This window comes from Convolutriloba macropyga, chromosome 4 (assembly GCF_964194025.1).
Source record: "Convolutriloba macropyga chromosome 4, txConMacr16.3, whole genome shotgun sequence".
Taxonomy (NCBI): domain Eukaryota; kingdom Metazoa; phylum Xenacoelomorpha; order Acoela; family Convolutidae; genus Convolutriloba; species Convolutriloba macropyga.
In genome coordinates this window covers 27,940,465-27,960,059 of record NC_134471.1, presented here as the reverse complement: position 1 = coordinate 27,960,059, position 19,595 = coordinate 27,940,465, and the positions used below count along the sequence as shown (strand labels likewise).

General features: G+C 40.9%; 2 protein-coding genes across 3 annotated transcripts in view; both read right to left on the bottom strand.

Annotated features, from left to right (window-relative positions):
- The window catches only part of LOC142337573 (4'-phosphopantetheine phosphatase-like), a 43,541-nt gene extending 28,792 nt beyond the window's left edge, over nucleotides 1–14,749 (bottom strand). For both annotated transcript variants that reach the window (XM_075386900.1, XM_075386901.1), the window contains exon 1: nucleotides 14,172–14,749. In XM_075386900.1, coding sequence (XP_075243015.1) covers nucleotides 14,172–14,348 — 177 coding nt within the window. In that variant the 5' untranslated portion in view covers nucleotides 14,349–14,749. The remainder of the gene's footprint in view (nucleotides 1–14,171) is intronic.
- A 76-nt stretch (nucleotides 14,750–14,825) lies between these two features.
- On the bottom strand, nucleotides 14,826–18,602 carry LOC142337574 (uncharacterized). Its single transcript, XM_075386902.1, has 2 exons — nucleotides 18,342–18,602; nucleotides 14,826–15,887 (listed from the first exon to the last, which is right to left on the bottom strand). The coding sequence occupies exons 1-2, from the start codon at nucleotides 18,510–18,512 to the stop codon at nucleotides 15,294–15,296; spliced, it is 765 nt and encodes a 254-aa protein (XP_075243017.1). The 5' UTR covers nucleotides 18,513–18,602; the 3' UTR covers nucleotides 14,826–15,293.
- Nucleotides 18,603–19,595: the final 993 nt, after the last annotated feature.

Below are 19,595 nucleotides of genomic sequence, written 5' to 3'. Positions count from 1 at the left end.
CCAGATGAAAAGCTTACGAACACTCGCGAGTTTGGCAATGCGACTGAGGATATCAAGATTGGTTAGGGGCCAGATAAAGAGATGTGCAACATATACCTAATGTACCATTCAGAGAGGAAGACGAGGAGAGATCGCAGCAGCACGTCCGCGCTTTAGAAACATACACTTCCTTTATGTGTGACACAGAGAGACATTATTTTGGAGGTGCTATGTGTTGTACCTGCAACTCCTGCTGCGACCAGGAGAATCATAATGTGGTATTTCATAGCTGTATTCACTCAGAAGATAAAGATTACCCTGTGGTTAACTGTGCTATTCATAAATCAGGGGTTGCCAAAAACGACTGCTGTTGATACCAAGTAGATGTTGATATCAAAGTAAACAATAGCACGTTGAAGACCTGGTTGACGGCATACATAACAAGTTGGTGTTCTTTTCGTGCCTAACAAACGTGGCGCAGAAAGTTTGTTATACGAACAAGCAATTGGTGCACTGTGGATTTATTGATGAATGTCAAATACATGGAAAATGACAACCTCGGGAGCCACTTCGAAACTTAGATGAATTATACGAGCGAATTCATAACGGAGACCAAATGATTGTATGCGACGGCTGTGAAGACAGCAATGCGGTCTCATCGTTGAAGCTCCGCCGTATATGTAAATTGGGGTGGAAAGTGGCGCAAAATTTGGACAAAGAGTTGCGGGCGTACTTCAGCCGTGCCTTGTACGTCTCAAATGATCAAATTCATATCGCTGACCAGCCTGGAGCTGCTAACCCCGTTGATGATCCAATCAAAATCGAACCAGATGACCAGCTTACGACCATTCGCCAGTTTGGCAATGCGACTGAGGATATCAGGATTGGTTAGGGGCCAGATAAAGAGATGTGCAACATGTACCTAATGTACCATTCGGAGAGGAAGACGAGGAGAGATCCCAGCAGCACGTCCACGCTATAGAAACATATACTTCCTTTATGTGTGACACGGAGAGACATTATTGTGGAGTTGCTATGTGTGTTGTACCAGCAACTATTGCTGCGACCAGGAGAATCATATTTTGGTGTATTCCTAGCTGTATTCACTCAGAAGATAATGATTACCCTGTGCTTAACTGTGCTATTCAAAAACCACGGTTTGTCAAAAACGACTGATGTTGATACCACGTGAGTACCGAAGTAGATGTTGATATCAAAATAATAGCACGTTGAAGATCTGGTTGACGGCATACATAACAAGTTGGTGTTTTTTTCGTGCTTAACAAACGTGGCGCAGATAGTGTGTTTTATGAACAAGCAATTGGTGCACTGTGGATTTATTGATGAATGTCAAATACATGGAAATCGACAACCTCGGGAGCCAATTCTCGAAACTTAGATGAATTATACGAGCGAATTCATAACGGAGACCAAATGATTGTATGCGACGGCGGATGAAGACGTCGATGCGGCTTCCTCGTAGAAGCTCCGCCGTATACGTAAATTGGGATGGAAAGTGGTGCAAAGTAGGGACAAAGAGTTGCAGGCGTACTTCAGCCATGCCTTGTACGTCTCAAATGATCAAATTCATATCGCTGACCAGCCTGCAGCTTCTAACCCGGTTGATGATCCAATCAAAACCAAACCAGATGACCAGCTTACAACTATTCGCCAGTTTGGCAATGCGACTGAGGATATCAGGATCGGTAAGGGGCCAGATCAAGAGATGTGCAACATATAGCTAATGTACCATTCGGAGAGGAAGACGAGGAGAGATCCCAGCAGCATGTCCGCGCTATAGAAACATACTTGCCCTATGTGTGACACTGAGAGACATTATTGTGGAGGTGCTAGGTGTGTTGTACCAGCCACTCTTGCTGGGATCAGGAATCATAATTTGGTATTTCATAGCTGTATTCCCTCAAAAAATAATGATTACCCTGTGGTTAACTGTGCTATTCATTAAAACAGGGGTTGACAAAAACGACTGATGTTGATACCACGTGAGTACCAGTAGTTGTTGATATCAAAGTAAACAATAGCTCGTTGAAGATCTGGTTGACGGCATACATAACAAGTTGGTGTTCTTTTCGTGCTGAACAAACGTGGCGCAGAGAGTGTGTTTTACGAACAAGCAATTGGTGCACTGTGGATTTATTGATGAATGTCAAATACATGGAAATCGACAACCTCGGAAGCCAATTCTCGAAACTTAGATGAATTATACGAGCGAATTCATAACGGAGATCAAATGATTGTATGCGACGGCGGATGAGGACGGCTGTGCGGTCTCCTCGTTGAAGCTCGGCCGTATATGTAAAATGGGGTGGAAAGTGCCGCAAAGTATGGACACAGAGATGCAGGCGTACTTCAGCCATTCCTTGTACGTCTCGAATGATCAAATTCATTCCTTGTACGCCTCGAATGATCAAATTCATAACGGAGACCAAATGATTGTATGCGACGGCGGATGAAGACGGCGATGCGGTTTCCTTGTTGAAGCTCCGCCATATAAGTAAACTGGGGTGGAAAGTGGCGCAAAGTATAGACAAAGAATTGCAGGCGTACTTCAACCATGCCTTGTACGTCTCCGATGATCAAATTCATATCGCTGACCAGCCTGGAGCTTCTAACACGATTGATGATCCAATCAAAATTGAACCAAATGACCAGCTTACGACCATTCGCCAGTTTGGCAATGCGACTGAGGATATCAGGATTGGTAAGGGGCCAGATCAAGAGAATTGCAACATGTAGCTAATGTAACATTCGGAGAGGAAGACGATGAGAGATCCCAGCAGCACGTCCACGCTATAGAAACAGACTTCCTTTATGTGTGATCCTGAGAGACATTATTGTGGAGGTGCTATGTGTGTTGTACCATCAACTCTTGCTGCGATCAAGAATCATAAGTTGGTATTTCATAGCTGTATTCCCTCAGAAAATAAAGATTACCCTGTGGTTAACTGTGCTATTCATAAACCAGGGGTTCTCAAAAACGACTGATGTTGATATCAAGTGAGCACCACAGTAGTTATTGATATCGAAGTAAATAATAGCTTGTTGAAGATCTGGTTGACGGCATACATAACAAGTTGGTGTTCTTTTCGTGCTTAACAAACGTGGCGCAGAGAGTGTGTTTTACGAATAAGCAATTGGTGCACTGGCTTTGATGATGAATGTCAAATACATGCAAATCGAAAACCTCGGGAGCCACTTCGAAACATAGATGAATTATACGAGCGAATTCATAACGGAGACCAATTGATTGTATGCAACGGCGGATGAGGACGGCTATGCGGCCTCCTCGTTGAAGCTCTGCCGTATATGTAAATTCGGGTGGAAAGTGCCGCAAAGTATGAACACAGAGATGCAGGCGTACTTCAGCCATTCCTTGTACGTCTCGAATGATTAAATTCACATCGCTTACCAGCCTGAAGCTTCTAACCTGGTTGATGATACAATCAAAATCGAACCAGATGACCAACTTACGGCCATTCGCTAGTCTGGCGATGCAACTGATTATATCAGGATTGGTTAAAGGGCCAGATCAAGAGATGTGCAACAGGTACCTAATGCGCCATTCGGAGAGGAACGACGAGGAGAGATCCCAGCAGCACATCAGTGCTATAGAAACAAATACAGGTTAAGGTCATGAAATGTTTTCTGAAAACTTATTGCTATGAGCGTCCTGTCCAACAGGCTCAGCGCCCATCAGCCGGAGCGTCCCTCAGCTGGATCAACACAGCAAATCAGTGAACTGAAAATTTTTCAAAAGACAGATCTTGTTTCCAGATTCCAGTTGGAAACAATTACTTATTCCGATAAATCTTAAAAAAGTCTCAATCTTGGTGCGCAATTCAGTCAAATCCAAAGTGAGATACATAAGCAGGTTTTCCAACTACGATGAAGGAGTCTGATCTAGATCAATTTGGATATATTTGCAATTCACTGTATTTTTGTAAATAGCGAAACATAACAAAACCTTTATCTGCTTGAATAGATAAGTTTGTTCACTCAAAAACACTAGGCCAAACAATCTAAAAACACAGATTTATAGGGAATCAGTGAAGCTTACTGCTTACAGTAATAAACATGAATATTAGCAACTCAGGGAAGCTTAATTGTCAGACAACTGTTGCTGCGACTAAGAGTCATAATATGGATGCGTCCAAAAAAACTAATGGTGCCCGGAAGATCACATTTGTAAAGTGGTTGAGATAGAGAGCACATGGTACATCAAAGAATTCCCCTCTCGTTCAATGACGGCATACATAACAATTTTGTGTTCTCTTAGTGCTCAACAAACGTGGGGACAGAGAGTGTGTTTTATGAACAAGCAGTTGGTGCTCTGTGAAATTGTTGATGAATGTCAAATACATGGGGAGTCGACAACCTCGGGGGCCACTTCCTGAAATTTATATGATTTATACGAGCGCATTCATAACGGAGACCAAATGCTTGTATGCGACGGCAGATGAAGACGGCGATGCGGTCTCCTCGTTCAAGCTCCACAGGATGTGTAAGTTGGGGTGGAAAATGACAACGTATGGAAACTTAAGAGTTGAAGGCGTAACTCAGCCGTTCCATGTACGTCTCGAAAGATTAAAGCCTCATCGCTCACCGGCCTGAAAATTCCTACTCAAGGCAGCCGGAATATACAAAACACATTGCCGGGGTGGTTCTTTTAATGGTAAAAGAAAGAATATCTCAAAGCAGCACCTACTAAATCTCTTATCCTTTAGAATAACCTCCATTTTTTTTCTGGTCCAGCAGCTAGATGATCCCAACAGCCTTTGCATAAATGGAACACACATGGTACATGGTTTGAGCATGAGCAGGCTCAAGATTGCTTTCAAAGATAATGCTTTGAGCATATTGGCTTGAGATTACAGGAGCTGTGCTTCTAACCCCATCGAAGATCCAATCGAAATCGAAACAGATGCCCAGCCTACAACCATTGCCAGTTTGGCAATGCGAGCTTGGCTAAAGCGGACCAGGAGATGTGAAACATGCACCTAAAGTACTATACGGAGAGAAAAGGCGAGGAGAGATCACAGAGATCAATCCGGAGCAAATCCGAGCTATAAAAACATACTTCCTATATGTTCAACCCAGAGACATTATGGTGGAACTATTATGGGGGTTGTAAATGAAATTCAGGTCAAGGTCACGCCATGTTTTTCTAAAACAATGTAAGGAGCATCCTGTCCAACTGGCTCCGTGTCCCTCAACTGGTTCAAAAAAGATCAGTGAAATAAAAATTACAAAAGACAGATCTAGTTTCCAGACTCCAGTTGAAAAAAAACCTTAACTTAATCCGATAACAAATCTTTATAAAGTCTCAATCTTGGTGCGCGATTCAGTCAAATCAAAAATGAGATGCACAAAATGGGTTTCAAACTACGATGAATTAGTCCACTCTAGAGCAATTCGTGCATATTTGCAATTCACTCAACTTTTGTCAATAGCGAAACATATAGCAAAATCTTTATCTGTTTGATGGATAAGTTGGTTCACTCTGAAACAATATGCCCCACCAACAATCCAAAAATACCAGATTTAAGGAATCAGCGAAGCTTTCCACTTAAAGTTTGTGTTCTCTTAGTGCTCAACAAACGTGGGGACAGAGAGTGTTTTATGAACAAGCAGTTGGTGCTCTGTGAAATTGTTGATGAATGTCAAATACATGGGGAGTCGACAACCTCGGGAGCCACTTCCTGAGATTTATATGAATTATAAAAGCGCATTCATAACGGAGACCAAATGCTTGTATGCGAAGGCGGATGAAGACGGCGATGTGATCTCCTCGTTCAAGCTCCACAGGATGTGCAGGTTGGGGTGGAAAATGGCACAACGTATGGACACTTGAGTTGCAGGCGTAATTCAGCCGTTCCTTGTACGTCTCGAATGATTAAAGCCTCTAGATCCCAACAGCCTTTGCATACATGGAAAACATAGGGTACATGGTTTGAGGATGAGCAGGCTCAAGATTGCTTTCAAAGATAATGCTTTGAGCATATAGGCTTGAGGTTACAGGAGCTGTGCTTCTACCCCAATCGAAGATCCAATCGAAATCGAAACAGATGCCCAGCCTACAACCATTGCCAGTTTGGCAATGCGAGCTTGGCTAAGGCGAACCAAGAGGTGTGAAAAGTGCACCTAAAGTACTATTCGGAGAGGAACGGCGAGGAGAGAACCCAGAGATCACTCCGGATCAAATCCGAGCTATAAAAACAAACTTCCTATATGTTCAACCCAGAGACATTATGATGGAACTATTATGGGGGTTGTAAATGAATTTCAGGTCAAGGTCACGCCATGTTTTTTAAAACAATGTAAGGAGCGTCTTGTCCAACTGGCTCCGTGTCCCTCAACTGGTTCAAATAATATCAATGAACTTAAAATTACAAAAGATAGATCTAGCTTCCATACTCCAGTTGAAAAAAAAAAACCTTTACTTAATCCGATAACAAAGCTTTATAAAGTCTCAATCTTGGAGCGCGATTCAGTGAAATCCAAAATGAGATACATAAAATGGGTTTCCAACTACGATGAATGAGTCCACTCTAGAGCAATTCGTGCATATTTGCAATTCACTCAACTTTTGTCAATAGCGAAACATATAGCAAAATCTTTATCTGTTTGATGGAAAAGTTGGTTCACTCTGAAACACTAGGCCCCACCAATAATCCAAAAATACCAGATTTAAGGAATCAGCGAAGCTTTCCGCTTAAAGTTTGTGTTCTCTTAGTGCTCAACAAAAGTGGGGAGAGAGAGTGTGTTTTATGAACAAGCAGTTGGTGCTCTGTGAAATTGTTGATGAATGTCAAATACATGGGGAGTCGACAACCTCGGGAGCCACTTCCTGAAATTTATATGAATTATACCAGCGCATTCATAACGGAGACCAAATGCTTGTATGCGAAGGCGGATGAAGACGGCGCTGCGGTCTCCTCGTTCAAGCTCCACAGGATGTGCAAGTTGGGGTGGAAAATGGCACAACGTATGTACACTTAGAGTTGCAGGCGTAATTCAGCCGTTCCTTGTACGTCTCGAATGATTAAAGCCTCATCGCTCACCAGCCTGAAAATTCCTACTCAAGGCAGCCGGAATATACAAAACACATTGCCGGGGTGGTTCTTTTAATGGTAAAAGAAAGACTATCTCAAAGCAGCACCTACTAAATCTCTTATCCTTTAGAATAACCCCCATTTTTTTCTGGTCCAGCAGCTAGATCCCAACAGCCTTTGCATAAATGGAACACACATGGTACATGTTTTGAGGATGAGCAGGCTCAACATTGCTTTCAAAGATAATGCTTTGAGCATATAGGCTTGAGATTACAGGAGCTGTGCTTCTACCCCCATCCAAGATCCAATCGAAATCGAAACAGATGCCCAACCTACCATTGCCAGTTTGGCAATGCGAGCTTGGCTAAGGCGGACCAAGAGGTGTGAAACATGCACCTAAAGTACTATTCGGAGAGGAACGGCGAGGAGAGATCCCAGAGATCACTCCGGAGCAAATCCGAGCTATAAAAACATACTTCCTTAATGTTCAACCCAGAGACATTATGGTGGAACTATTATGGGGGTTGTAAATGAAATTCAGGTCAAGGTCACGCCATGTTTTTTAAAACATTGTAAGTAGCGTCCTGTCCAACGGCCTCAGTGTCTCTCAACTGGTTCAACACAGATCAGTGAAATAAAAATTACAAAAGACAGATCTAGTTTCCAGACTCCAGTTGAAAAAAAACCTTCACTTAATCCGATAACAAATCTTTATAAAGTCTCAATCTTGGAGCGCGATTCAGTCAAATCCAAAATGAGATACACAAAACGGGTTTCCAACTACGATGAATGAGTCCTCTCTAGATCAATTCGTGCATATTTGCAATTCACTCAACTTTTGTCAATAGCGAAACATATAACAAATTCTTTATCTGTTTGATGGATAAGTTGGTTCACTCTGAAACACTAGGCCCCAATAACAATCCAAAAATACCAGATTTAGGGAATCAGTGAAGCTTACCGCTTACAGTAATGGACCTGAATATCAGAAGCTCATGGACGAATAATTGTTAGACAACTCTTGCTGTGACTAAGAGAATCGAAATTGGGTTGCGTCCAAAAGCCCAATGATGCCAGGACGATTACATTTGTAAAGTGGTGAGATAGAACGCATATGGTATGTCACAGAATTTCCCCTCTCGTTAACTGACGGCATCTATAGCATACAAATCAAGCTGATAGTCTTTTCGAGCTCAACAAACGTGGAGACAGTGTGTTTTACGGACAATAAGTTGGTGTTCTATGGAGTTGTTGATAAATGTCAAATACATGGGAAATCAACAATATCGGAGGCCAGTTCCCGGAACTCAGATGAACTATACGAGTGCATTCATAACGGAGGCCAAATGGTTGTGTGCGACGGCGGACGAAGACGGCGGTGCGGTCTCCTCGTCAAGCTCCGCCGAATATGTAAAAGGGGATGGAAAGTGGCACAAAATATGGACAATTACAGTTGCAGGTATACTTCAGCCATTCCTTGTGCGTCTCGAATGATCAAAGTTTCATCGCTGACCAGCCTAGAAACTCCAACGTAAGGCACTCTGAAATAATAAATACATTGCCGGGGTGGTTCTTTTAATGGTAAAGGGAAGACAATCTCAATCCGCACCTAATAAAGCTCTTACCCTTGACAATAATCTCAATTTTTATTCTGGTCTAGCAGCAAGATGCTAACATCTTTTGCATACATGGCACACAATCAAAGTAAATGGTTCGAGGGTTAAGTCTCATGATTGCTTACAAAAATAAAGCTTTGAGCATATTGGCTTGGGGTTCAGCAGGAGCGGTGCTTCTACCCCGATTGATGATCGAATCGAACCAGATGACCAGCTAACGACCATTCGCTACTTTTCTCGATAATAAAGAATCTATAAAAAGTCTCAATCTTGGAGCGGAATTCAGACACATCCAAAGTATCAGACATAAAATGGGTTTCCAACTACGATAAATGAGTCTGCTCTAGATCAGTTTGGGCATATTTGAAATTCACTCAATTTTTGTCAATAGCGAAAACTACACCAAAGCCTTTATCTTCTTTAATACACAAGTTGATTCACGCTCAAACACTAGGCACCCCAACAATCCAAATACCAGATTTACAAGCAATTATTGAAGCTTACTGCTCACAGCAATTAACATGAAAATCATCAGCTCATGTAAGGTTAATTGTTAGACAACTCTTGCTCCGACTAAGAGAATCATAATTTTGTATTTGAGCTGTAGCACTCAGAAGATAATGATAAGCCTATTGTTAATTTCGCTTTTATTAAGCTAGTAATTAGTTAAAACTGGCTCATGTCGATACGCAAGTAAATGACATCACTCCTGTAAAACTGGCTCATGTCGATACGCAAGTAAATGATATCACACCTGTAAGAAAAAGAACACAGTATGTCAAAGAAGTTGCCCCCGTGTTCAAAGGCGGTATACATATCAAGTTGTTGTTTGCCTGATAAACATACGCTGGGACACACACACACTCACAGAGAGAGAGAGATAGTTTTATGATCTAGCAATTAGTGCTCTGTGCATATGAATGTCAAATACATGGAAATCGACAACCTCGAAAGCCAATTTCAGAAATTCAAATTATGCGAGCGCATTTACGATGGGGACCGAACTCTCATGTATGCGACGCCAGATGAAGACAGCGATGCTTCTCATCGTTTAAGCCCCCCCCCCCTCCGGATGTCTCAATTGAGGTGGAAAATGGCATCAAGTATGGATATTTGGAGTTGCAGGCGTACTTCAGCGAAGTCCTGTATGTATTGGATGGCAGGGGCATCAAGAAAATACCAATGCGGCACCTGCAGACACTCTTACTTTTCAATAACTGTCATCCATTGATCTGCCTTAGAAACAAAACTATAACCGCCTTTGCATATAGGGTACAAACTCACTCAAGATGAGGGTGAGCAGGCTCAAAAATGCTTACAAAGATAATGCTTTCAGAATAATTGACTGGAGGAGCCCTCAGGAGCGGTGCTTCAACCCCCATTAATGATCCAATCAAATTCGAACCAGATGACCAAATTACAACCAATATATAGCTTAGCAATGCAACTGGGGTATCAGGATTGGTATAAGGCCAGATCAAGAGATGTGCAACATGTACGTGATGTACTATTCGGAGAGGAATGATCCCAACAGCAATTCCTCGCTAAAGAAACATACTTCCTGTATGTTTGACCCAGGGAGACATTATCGTGGAGCTGCTATGTGGGACAGGACAGGAGCGTCCTGTCGACCAGGCCCAACTGTCTCAGCGTCTATCAGCTGGAGCGTCCCATAAGACAGCAAATGATTGAACTTAAAATTTCAACAGACATCTTGTTTCCAGATTCCAGTTGGAAAACTGGCTCAGAATGAGAAGACCAGCTTACACACATTTGCCAGTTCTGCACTACGAATGAGGATATCAGCAGGGTTGTCAACGGTCAAGATCAGGAGATATGCAACATTTGATATTCGGAGACGAACAACGAGGAGAGGTATAGAAAAATACGTCCTATATGTTTGACCCAGGGTGAGACTTTTATGATGGAGCCTCTATGTTGGTTGTATATGTAGTTCACGTCAAGTTCGAGCCCGAGCCCGGTCATGTTTTTTGAAAACTTCGAAAACCAGAGGGGTCAGAGAGAGAGAGAGAGAGAGAGAGAGAGAGAGAGAGAAGAGCACCAGCGAGCAAGCAAGTGTTTTCTCACCTACTTATTGGTGCTCTGTGGATGAACAAGATAATCGGCAGCCTCCGGAGAAACGCTGGGAAACTTAGATGAAATAAGCGGGCGCATTTACGACGTGGAGCAAACGCTCCTTTAGGCGACGGGAGATGAAGACAGCATGCGGGCTTCTCGGTCAAGCTCCCCGGAAATTATAATCAATCTTTCAAAAACTGAGATGAAAACAGAAAAACGAAAGGTTAAATGGTGGCACGTAAAAAAATCTAAAAAAATTGTATTCTAACTCGATATTGGAAAACAGCTCGATGAGAGCTCACGCACTTAAACTACTCGCTTCTAGCTACCTTTACTACCACTAACTCACAGACTTCTCACAGAAAACAAAATGACAGAAAAGGTCTAAACCAATCTTAACAAAAATATTAACAAAAATATCAGGGCCAGTCCGGAAAATTGCATCAACGTATGAACGGCATAACAAGCACTGAGATGCAAAAACCGTGCGGAAACCAACGAAATTGTGCGCAAATCAATGTAATACAAAGGAAAAGCGCGTCATATGAAAAATTGATAAAATCAAACTTCATGTAGATTAGTCGCATTAAAGTAAAAACAAACACATAAATCCATGCTATCATTTTAATTATAACTGAAGAGAGAAACCAGTTACAACAAATCAAATTGTATAACGATTAAGAAATCTTTCTCAAAATCAAAAACTTGATCAAACATCAATTTCTCACTTCACTCAAATGTTAGTTTTAAAAACACAGTTCGAAACCTACTCGCTTTGTTGCTTACTCCATTAATCCTTCTGACTTGAATCACCATTGATTTTTCATTGACATCAAAGAGTGAAGATATCTAAAAAAGGCAGCGCCCCCCATACAATTCAAATTCTTTGATTTGTGAAAAACCACCAACACCGCCATATAGTAATCAGCTTACGTCTTCGTAGCTATGAAAAATGTTGCTTGCTGAGCTATTTATAAACAAGGGGATATAAAAAAGGCTGATGTTGATTCTAAAGTAAATAACACCAAGTCAAAGATCTCGTTGTGTCGTGCAGTCTAAAGATGCGAGGACAAATTTTTTGTAAAGCGTTTAAGACAGAGGGAATGCAGTATATCATATCTGATCCCCACCAACAATCCAAAAACAACAGATTTAAGGAATCAGTGAAGCCTACCGCTTACGGTAATGAACATGAATATCAGTAGCTCATGGACGATTAATTGTTTGACAACTCTTGCTGCGACTGAGAGAATCATAATTTGGTTGCGTCCAAAAGCCCAATGCTGCGAGGACAACTACTTTTAAAATTGTTTTGAGATGGAGAGCACACAGTATATCACAGAATTTACCCTCATTAACTGACGCCATATATAGCATACATAACAAATTACCTGTTCTTTTCGTGCTCAACAAACGTGAGGCCGGAGTGTTTTATGAACAACCAATTGGTTCTCTGAGGAGTTCTGGATGTTTATCAAATACATGGAAATTGACATTCTCTGGAGCCATTTCCTGAGACTTCGATGTATGAGAGCATTTATGACGGGGACGAAAAGCTCATGTATGCAACGGGAGACGAAGAAAAACATTCAGTCGAACAAACCTTTTCTTACAGCGTGCACACTAACTCAAAGGATATGAGCATGAACAGGCTCAAGATTGCTTACACAGGTGCTTCGAGCATACTTGGCTCAACAAAACTATCAGGAGGAGCGGTGCTTTTTATGGCCCATTGATGATTTCAACGGAATCGGACGGGAAGACCATACAGCCATTTGCCAGTTCATAAATACGTTTGAAGACATCAGGAGTGGCAGTGGACCTGATCGAGAGACGGGCAACATGTACAAGATATACTATTCGGAGACGAACGACGACGCGAGATCTTGATGACGGCATTATTAAGCTTATAAAATCCAAATCGTTGAAAAATCAAAAATCAGCAGCAAACTGCTGTTAGAAATCAAGAGGGATAAAAATAAGCTAAGCTATGGTTAATCGAAAGCATGAACAATATTGATAGTTACAGCAGTAAAAAAATTCAGAACAGCTTAGAAATTGCTTTACGAGCTTTAAAATATCTGATAATTTTTCTTGTTTGCTGAACGCGCAAAAAACGTAGGGGAAATCCCCGAAAAATTAGCCTTTCCTTAGCGTGCTCCTGGTATTCTGAGTATTGCCTTGGTGCCCTTAAAGTATTCTACTTCTTGCGATGCGATGTTCCTTCAAAGTCCTCAGAAAAAAGCCTGCTATGATCTGACTCTCTTTCTAGCTATAATCTACCTTGAAGGCATTTTGTGTTCCAATATCAGAAACTTCATGGGACTTCATTCCCTCCAATTTAACAAAACTGTTGTTGGAATAAGAACATCATCTGATCATGACGCATTCGCTGGTTCTGTTTTCCAATATTTCTGGTAGAAACACTAGAAGGCCTTAATCCAACTGGCATCTCATTTGCTGAGACAATTGAAGAATCAGGAAATTGCGACAACGCATTTCTCTCACAAGAAAAATTTTTATTTAACTCGTTAGGCAAACACACTTCCACTAGAGTAAAAGCCCGTTTGCTAAATCTTTCTTTACCACAATCAGGTGGCACGATATCCTCAGCCTCCATTGAAACTGCGGGCTACAATTATCGGCGAATGAATTCCGTGCTGCTCTTAAATATATACTGAGAGTCAAGGTTTACGAGAAAATAATGTCTATTTTGTAAATCTGGGAATCAAGATGAAATGGGCGGTCAAGCCATCTCATGCCATGGCCGGCGTGCTATGATCGCTTGTCGTGATAGTATAAGAGACAGAGTTAAGTCATCTTGCTCGAGCGCCCTTTAGTCACCCATCTTTGAGCAGTAGAGTTTACTACCCGACAACAAATCCAGACTGGACGACATTCTCACTTAAATGGAATTCGGGTCAGCCAGCAGAATTCGATGTTACCATCACTTCTCCCTTATAACCAAGATGCAGCGCAAATTCGAAATGTGGTTTTGATTGACACCTGCTGAGGACGAAGTAAAGTAAAAACAGTATTCTTTGAACTTCGAGTCGTTTGGGTGATTTTCAGACAGTTCGTTATACCCTCAAACGAATCACCATTCTGGCTGATAACAGAACGATGCAGCCAGCTGCGTTATATCTAGCCTGATGTCTCACCCAATGAGACGCGAGCTCAAAACTTTGTGTTATTGTATGGGCCTAAATCAACGGTGGAAAAAAATTTTGGATCTAGAAAAGGAGAAACACATCAGATGATTTTTCCGAGAAGGTAGCGAGAGTAATTCCAACTGTACTGATTATAATATCAATGGTCGATTATGATCATTAATTTACAACCTTCCATCAATCTGATATCAGATACTTGCGAAGTTGATAATTGTGAGATCAATCTAAAATGCAGCTTTTAAGTCGATTCCTACCTTGGATATGTAGACGACTTTGGCGAGGGATCCTCCGATGTCAATTGCAAATCGTGTGGCGTGGCGCAGATTCCTGAAAACATCCTCTGAGAACAATGGCTCGGCCTTCTTGCCACTCTGGGGTGATTGGTTGGGAACATTGATGCTCTTTACAAACGTCCCTTCGGATCCTGACATCTTTAGCAATCGGGCTGAGAATCCCTTATAGGAATAGGCTGTAGATTTGGGGGGTGAGAATCCAATTAAATTGGACTACTCAAGCATTTGTTTCTATAAAAGATGTTTCGGGTTTAAATTTATATAAGCTTCAGGCCGAAATAAATGAAATCTGCTTCAAATGTAAAGTTCACATCAATAGGGCAATACGAAAATATTACAACTGCGTGGTCAATATTTGATCAGCAATTTAATCCTCTGATAACTTTGTTAAATAGACAGCGGGTCAGTTCTACAACTCAGTTACAGAACGTGCCCAACTGAGAGTACGCTCGGATTGGTACTGTCATCTGATTTGAGTTGAGAGTTTAGGTCATGACTTGGCTAACAATTATCAATAGTCGCTTCGTCTATTAGGTAACTAACGCCGAGGTCAAAGGGCACAGGTTGGTGTCATATATTAAATCAGTTTCAAATCATACAATCTAGAAGAAAATGTAAACAACAACAGTTCTATTCTGAAATCAAAGAAATATGGTCAGATTCCATTGCGATCATAACAAAATCTTCTGAATTATCATTTAGAAACTTGATTGATTTGATAAGCACTTCAAAACATATGCTTTTCGAGTTCAAAGTTCACTTCAATTCAAATTAGAAATTGGAACTAACCGACATGGAAGCAAAATGAGTATCATTGATCAATATTTCTGCTCAATACGCTGTAAATCCTCTTTATTGGGAAAGTTTTGAAAAAATTTACCTCCTTTGAGCCTGGTAATACAACCAAACTCCTTTAACAGATAACGTCCAAATGAGCCGTTAAAAACTTGCTTCTTGAAGTTAATGACGTAATAGCATGAGCACGTGGACTTGAATTGAATGAAGATCAATCAATCCCTGAATCAGGAGCAGGTCAATTTCTCTGGCGGATAAAATGGACAGTTGAACACCCGATCATTAAAGTCAAGAAAAATAATCATGATCGCTGCTTTCCTTCTTAATTTGAGCCGGCGTACTAGGATGATGATTTGACCGTTCAACGCCTTCCATTGAATTAGAATCGTCACTAATATCATTATTGTCACCACCTGTTTCTTCAACTTCGAACTCTACAAAAGAACTGGACACCACATGATTGCTCTCATCGTCTTCAAAATGAACATCAACTTCTGGTTCTTCTTTGATCTCTACTTTAACCTCGCTTGATTTCGTGACTGGTTTCTCTTTAGCTTTCGATTTAGATTCTTTAGATTTACTCGTTTTCTTTGAAGATTTTTCCTTTTCATTTGAAGTTTTTGGTGCCTTTGACGATTTGGCTGATTTATTAGACGCACTATTACCACTATTTTTGGCTCGCGCCTTTGCCTTTTTATTGGCAGTGGGTGACGCTTCGTCTTCGCTCCCTGAGAAGTCAAGTTCGGTGGTTTTCATGAGTTCCAATGCTTCAGCGTAAGTCACTTTGGGTGGTAGAATGTCATGTAGAAACTGAAGCACTTCATTTGATTGAACAAATTGGGAGACGTGGTCGTAGCTAAGTTCCGACGTCACTTCTCCTTCCTGGAAAGAAATGCAAACGGTCGTCAGAATTGAAAAAATAACCGACGAATCTCGGACGACGTCAGCAAACAATAAATTTAGAAAGAACACCAAATATTCTGAGAGTGAGATAAGTCACGCGTGACATAACATTTGATCACGGGAAAGAAAAAAAATGCTCCAACAAGAAGGAGACATAACCGAATTACGTCGCACGAATTGCTCTCAAACGACTGGCAAGGGGTTGGGAGGGGCGTTGACTGAGGGGGTCCAACTGAGGGTTTTAAGATTAAGAACCGCCCTTCACACCATGGAATTTTCTCCTCAGAACAGATTTAGTGAATCACATGCATACATATTAGTATGGCATAAGGCTCTAAGAGAGCTGCTCAGCCACATAATGACCTCCGTGTTGTACCCGTTTATTCAGTTTTTGAGGACAAATTAAAATAGGGTTAGACGAAAAACCGGTGAGCAAAAACTCACATTAAAAGATCAGAAAGTTAACACAATTGCTACTGACGATGTTTGAGAGCATTGGAAAATGATATAACGCACGCAATTCAGCCAAAACTACATGAATGAATGAAGAAAAAGCCGATTTGAAGTGATCGTGGCGTCATATGGTCGTAACAAAAATTTGGCGACGAAATAAAAAACGAAGAGAAGACCAATATTAGCCCCGCCATCATTTGAAAACCAGAGCAAAGAAATCAAATTGCCGCAAGTCAAAGAAAAACCTGTTCTCAAAATCTGTCCAAAAACTAATTTCTCACTCCACTCTTAAAGATGTTAAAATATTTTTACGCGTTAAGGTACCTGCATCGTAGCTCCATTTATTAAACCAGCGTAACTAAAATCACTCTTCTTATGTGACTTCGCATTGACAACAAAAAGTTAAAACGCATAAACAGATCTTAAAAAAGCAGCACCTCAAAACAATTCAAATTCTTATAATTATAATCAGAAGGCCAATGATACATCCACTCAGCTACCGCACATAGTAAACACAACGAATAACGTCAACACGACTAAAGGGAGCTCAAATCCATTTCAGCCTGATTCAGTCGGTTCGGGGGCAACTAAATTCACGAAGGGGCTCCAAATGACGTCGTTATTAAAGGTTATATACCACTATAACCACTAATAAAATTTTGAAATACATCAATTTTGGCTTACTTTTTGTTTGACTTATAGTAGTGAACTGCCGCCACACGCGCTCCAATGCCAACACTTAAGAATGAGCGAGAAATTTAGATCACGCAAACTGAAAAAGTCGGGGGCGTAAAAGTCACTCCAAAAGTCAAAACGGTCAAGAAAAAATTTTGCATAAAAAAGGCCAACACGTTTACAATGGTTGCTTCGAACTTCATTCGAGAGCAATTAAAAACAATTTCTGTGCACTTTTTATCTAACACTTACCAGCAAAATGAGTAAAACTGCACAAAGATGTGAATGGAAGAGTATTTTAGCTCACACAAAATTCAAATCTGTGAAGCAAAAATTTTGCTTAGCAGACAAGAGGACAACGATGGCGTCTAACTTCTCTTCGAGAGCAATTGATCCATTTCCAGAATCTCAGAAGACAAAAAAACTGACCTTCACACCAAAAAACAAAGGCATAAGAAACCTGTTGTACTGTACCTTGTCTCCAAAAGATATAATACTTCTGCAAAAATTTCAGTGCTAGTACAAATTTCAACAGAACAGATTAGCATAGTTAAAAATTATACCGTGAAAGTTAATTTCCGTGAGGGCTAATTTCCAACTTTGGGTTTGATTGGGTTTTTCTTTGGGTTTCTTCCGCAACCGGGATTATACATTAAAGCGCCCATCTGTGAAATATTTGTTCTGCGGACTCTCGTTATTGTGGCTCTCAGATGAACCGCGTCAATAAAAATAAACACTTAAGAGCAAAACTATCAATATACTACATCAGTAAATTCTTCAAGACGTATTCCAAAAACTTGGTTACAACAACTGGTTATTATAGACCCAAAATGAAAACAAACCTGAAGTTCATCATATACAGAAAAACCTGGCCACACAAAATTAAACAGGGATAAAAAGCAACTGTCATCTTTATTCTCTTGTCTACGACAGGGTATTCATTGTAAAACAACACTGCAAACCAACTGAAACAGTCCAAAAATCTGCTAGAATTAGTAGCTAATTCATTTGAGAAATTCCAGTTCTAGAAAAGCTATCTTTTCTTAGTACAAAACATCGTTTAACAAGGCTGATGTCCACCTTGACACAAAATCTTTTCAAGGCTTTGTGTTGAAAGCACAGTTATCAAACAACTTGAGTATGAACTTCACTGTTTGCATTATGGTGAAATATACAAAAAAAGGTTTGAACATAATATAGCAGAGAGCCAACAACATCTAATGTGATAATCTTCGCATTAATATCACAAAGGTTTTTCGGAACTATGACCTTAGTCTTCATCTGCTATTTTGGTCAAATTAGTACCTGGTCGTCAAATGACTGCCTGGTGAGAGTGGATATGAAGAACTCAGTACTTTTAGCAATTAGGAACATGGCGTCTGGGTTGAGGTTGCCCACATTGTGGGGGTTGCTCAGGATGCGTAGGAGGGCACTCTGTGGAATAACAGAGGAGGTCAAGCTTAAATTGGATGACATACAGCTTTTACACCAATCACATCATATCAATCAATCAATGCAATCCATATAATCATACATCTGAAAAAGATGACAGTTTGCTGCATGTTCAAAGGTTGTCAAAATTGATCATTAACCTTGTACAACTTAAGGCCCACAACTTTTAAGAAAACTCAAACCTCAAACCTATTACCTTCATCTTGTTCCTTCACGACAATTTTGAAGCACTGCTCATCTTAGAGATTAGTAGAGCTCACTAATAGCAATTTCCACTAATAGCAATTCGGGAACTCCAAAAAGCGCTTCACACCATGAATCAAATAAAATTCCTCAGCAACCGATTTTTTTAATGCGAGATGTTATATTTTGAATAAGAATCTGCATAACATTACTGCTTCTATTAGCTCCTCTCAAATAACCTTCCATTAGAGTGACACACACTTAGTTGACCATATCTCTTTGAATTAAATTAACCATATCTCTTTGAATTAAATTAAAGAAATATAACCGCCTCATTAGAGAGCAATTCGCCTGAAGTGAGGAGGTTATATTTCTTCATCAGGGTTCTTTAGGGGGTGACCGGAGTGTGTGTGTCTGTGGGGGGCAACGATGGGGGTAGGGTTGCAAATGCTGGACCAGAGGGGGTTAGGTAATGCGGGGGGTGGGGGGGAGAGTGGGTTGATCGATGGGGTCAAACTGTTAAGATTGAGAACAGTCCTTCACATCATCAAATTGAGTCCTGAAAAGTTTTGGTGAATCGCATTCCTAGAGTACAAGTAAATAACCTTCCATTAGAGTGACACACACTTAGTTGACCATATCTCTTTGAATTAAATTAACCATATCTCTTTGAATTAAATTAAAGAAATATAACCGCCTCATTAGAGAGCAATTCGCCTGAAGTGAGGAGGTTATATTTCTTCATCAGGGTTCTTTAGGGGGTGACCGGAGTGTGTGTGTCTGTGGGGGGCAACGATGGGGGTAGGGTTGCAAATGCTGGACCAGAGGGGGTTAGGTAATGCGGGGGGTGGGGGGGAGAGTGGGTTGATCGATGGGGTCAAACTGTTAAGATTGAGAACAGTCCTTCACATCATCAAATTGAGT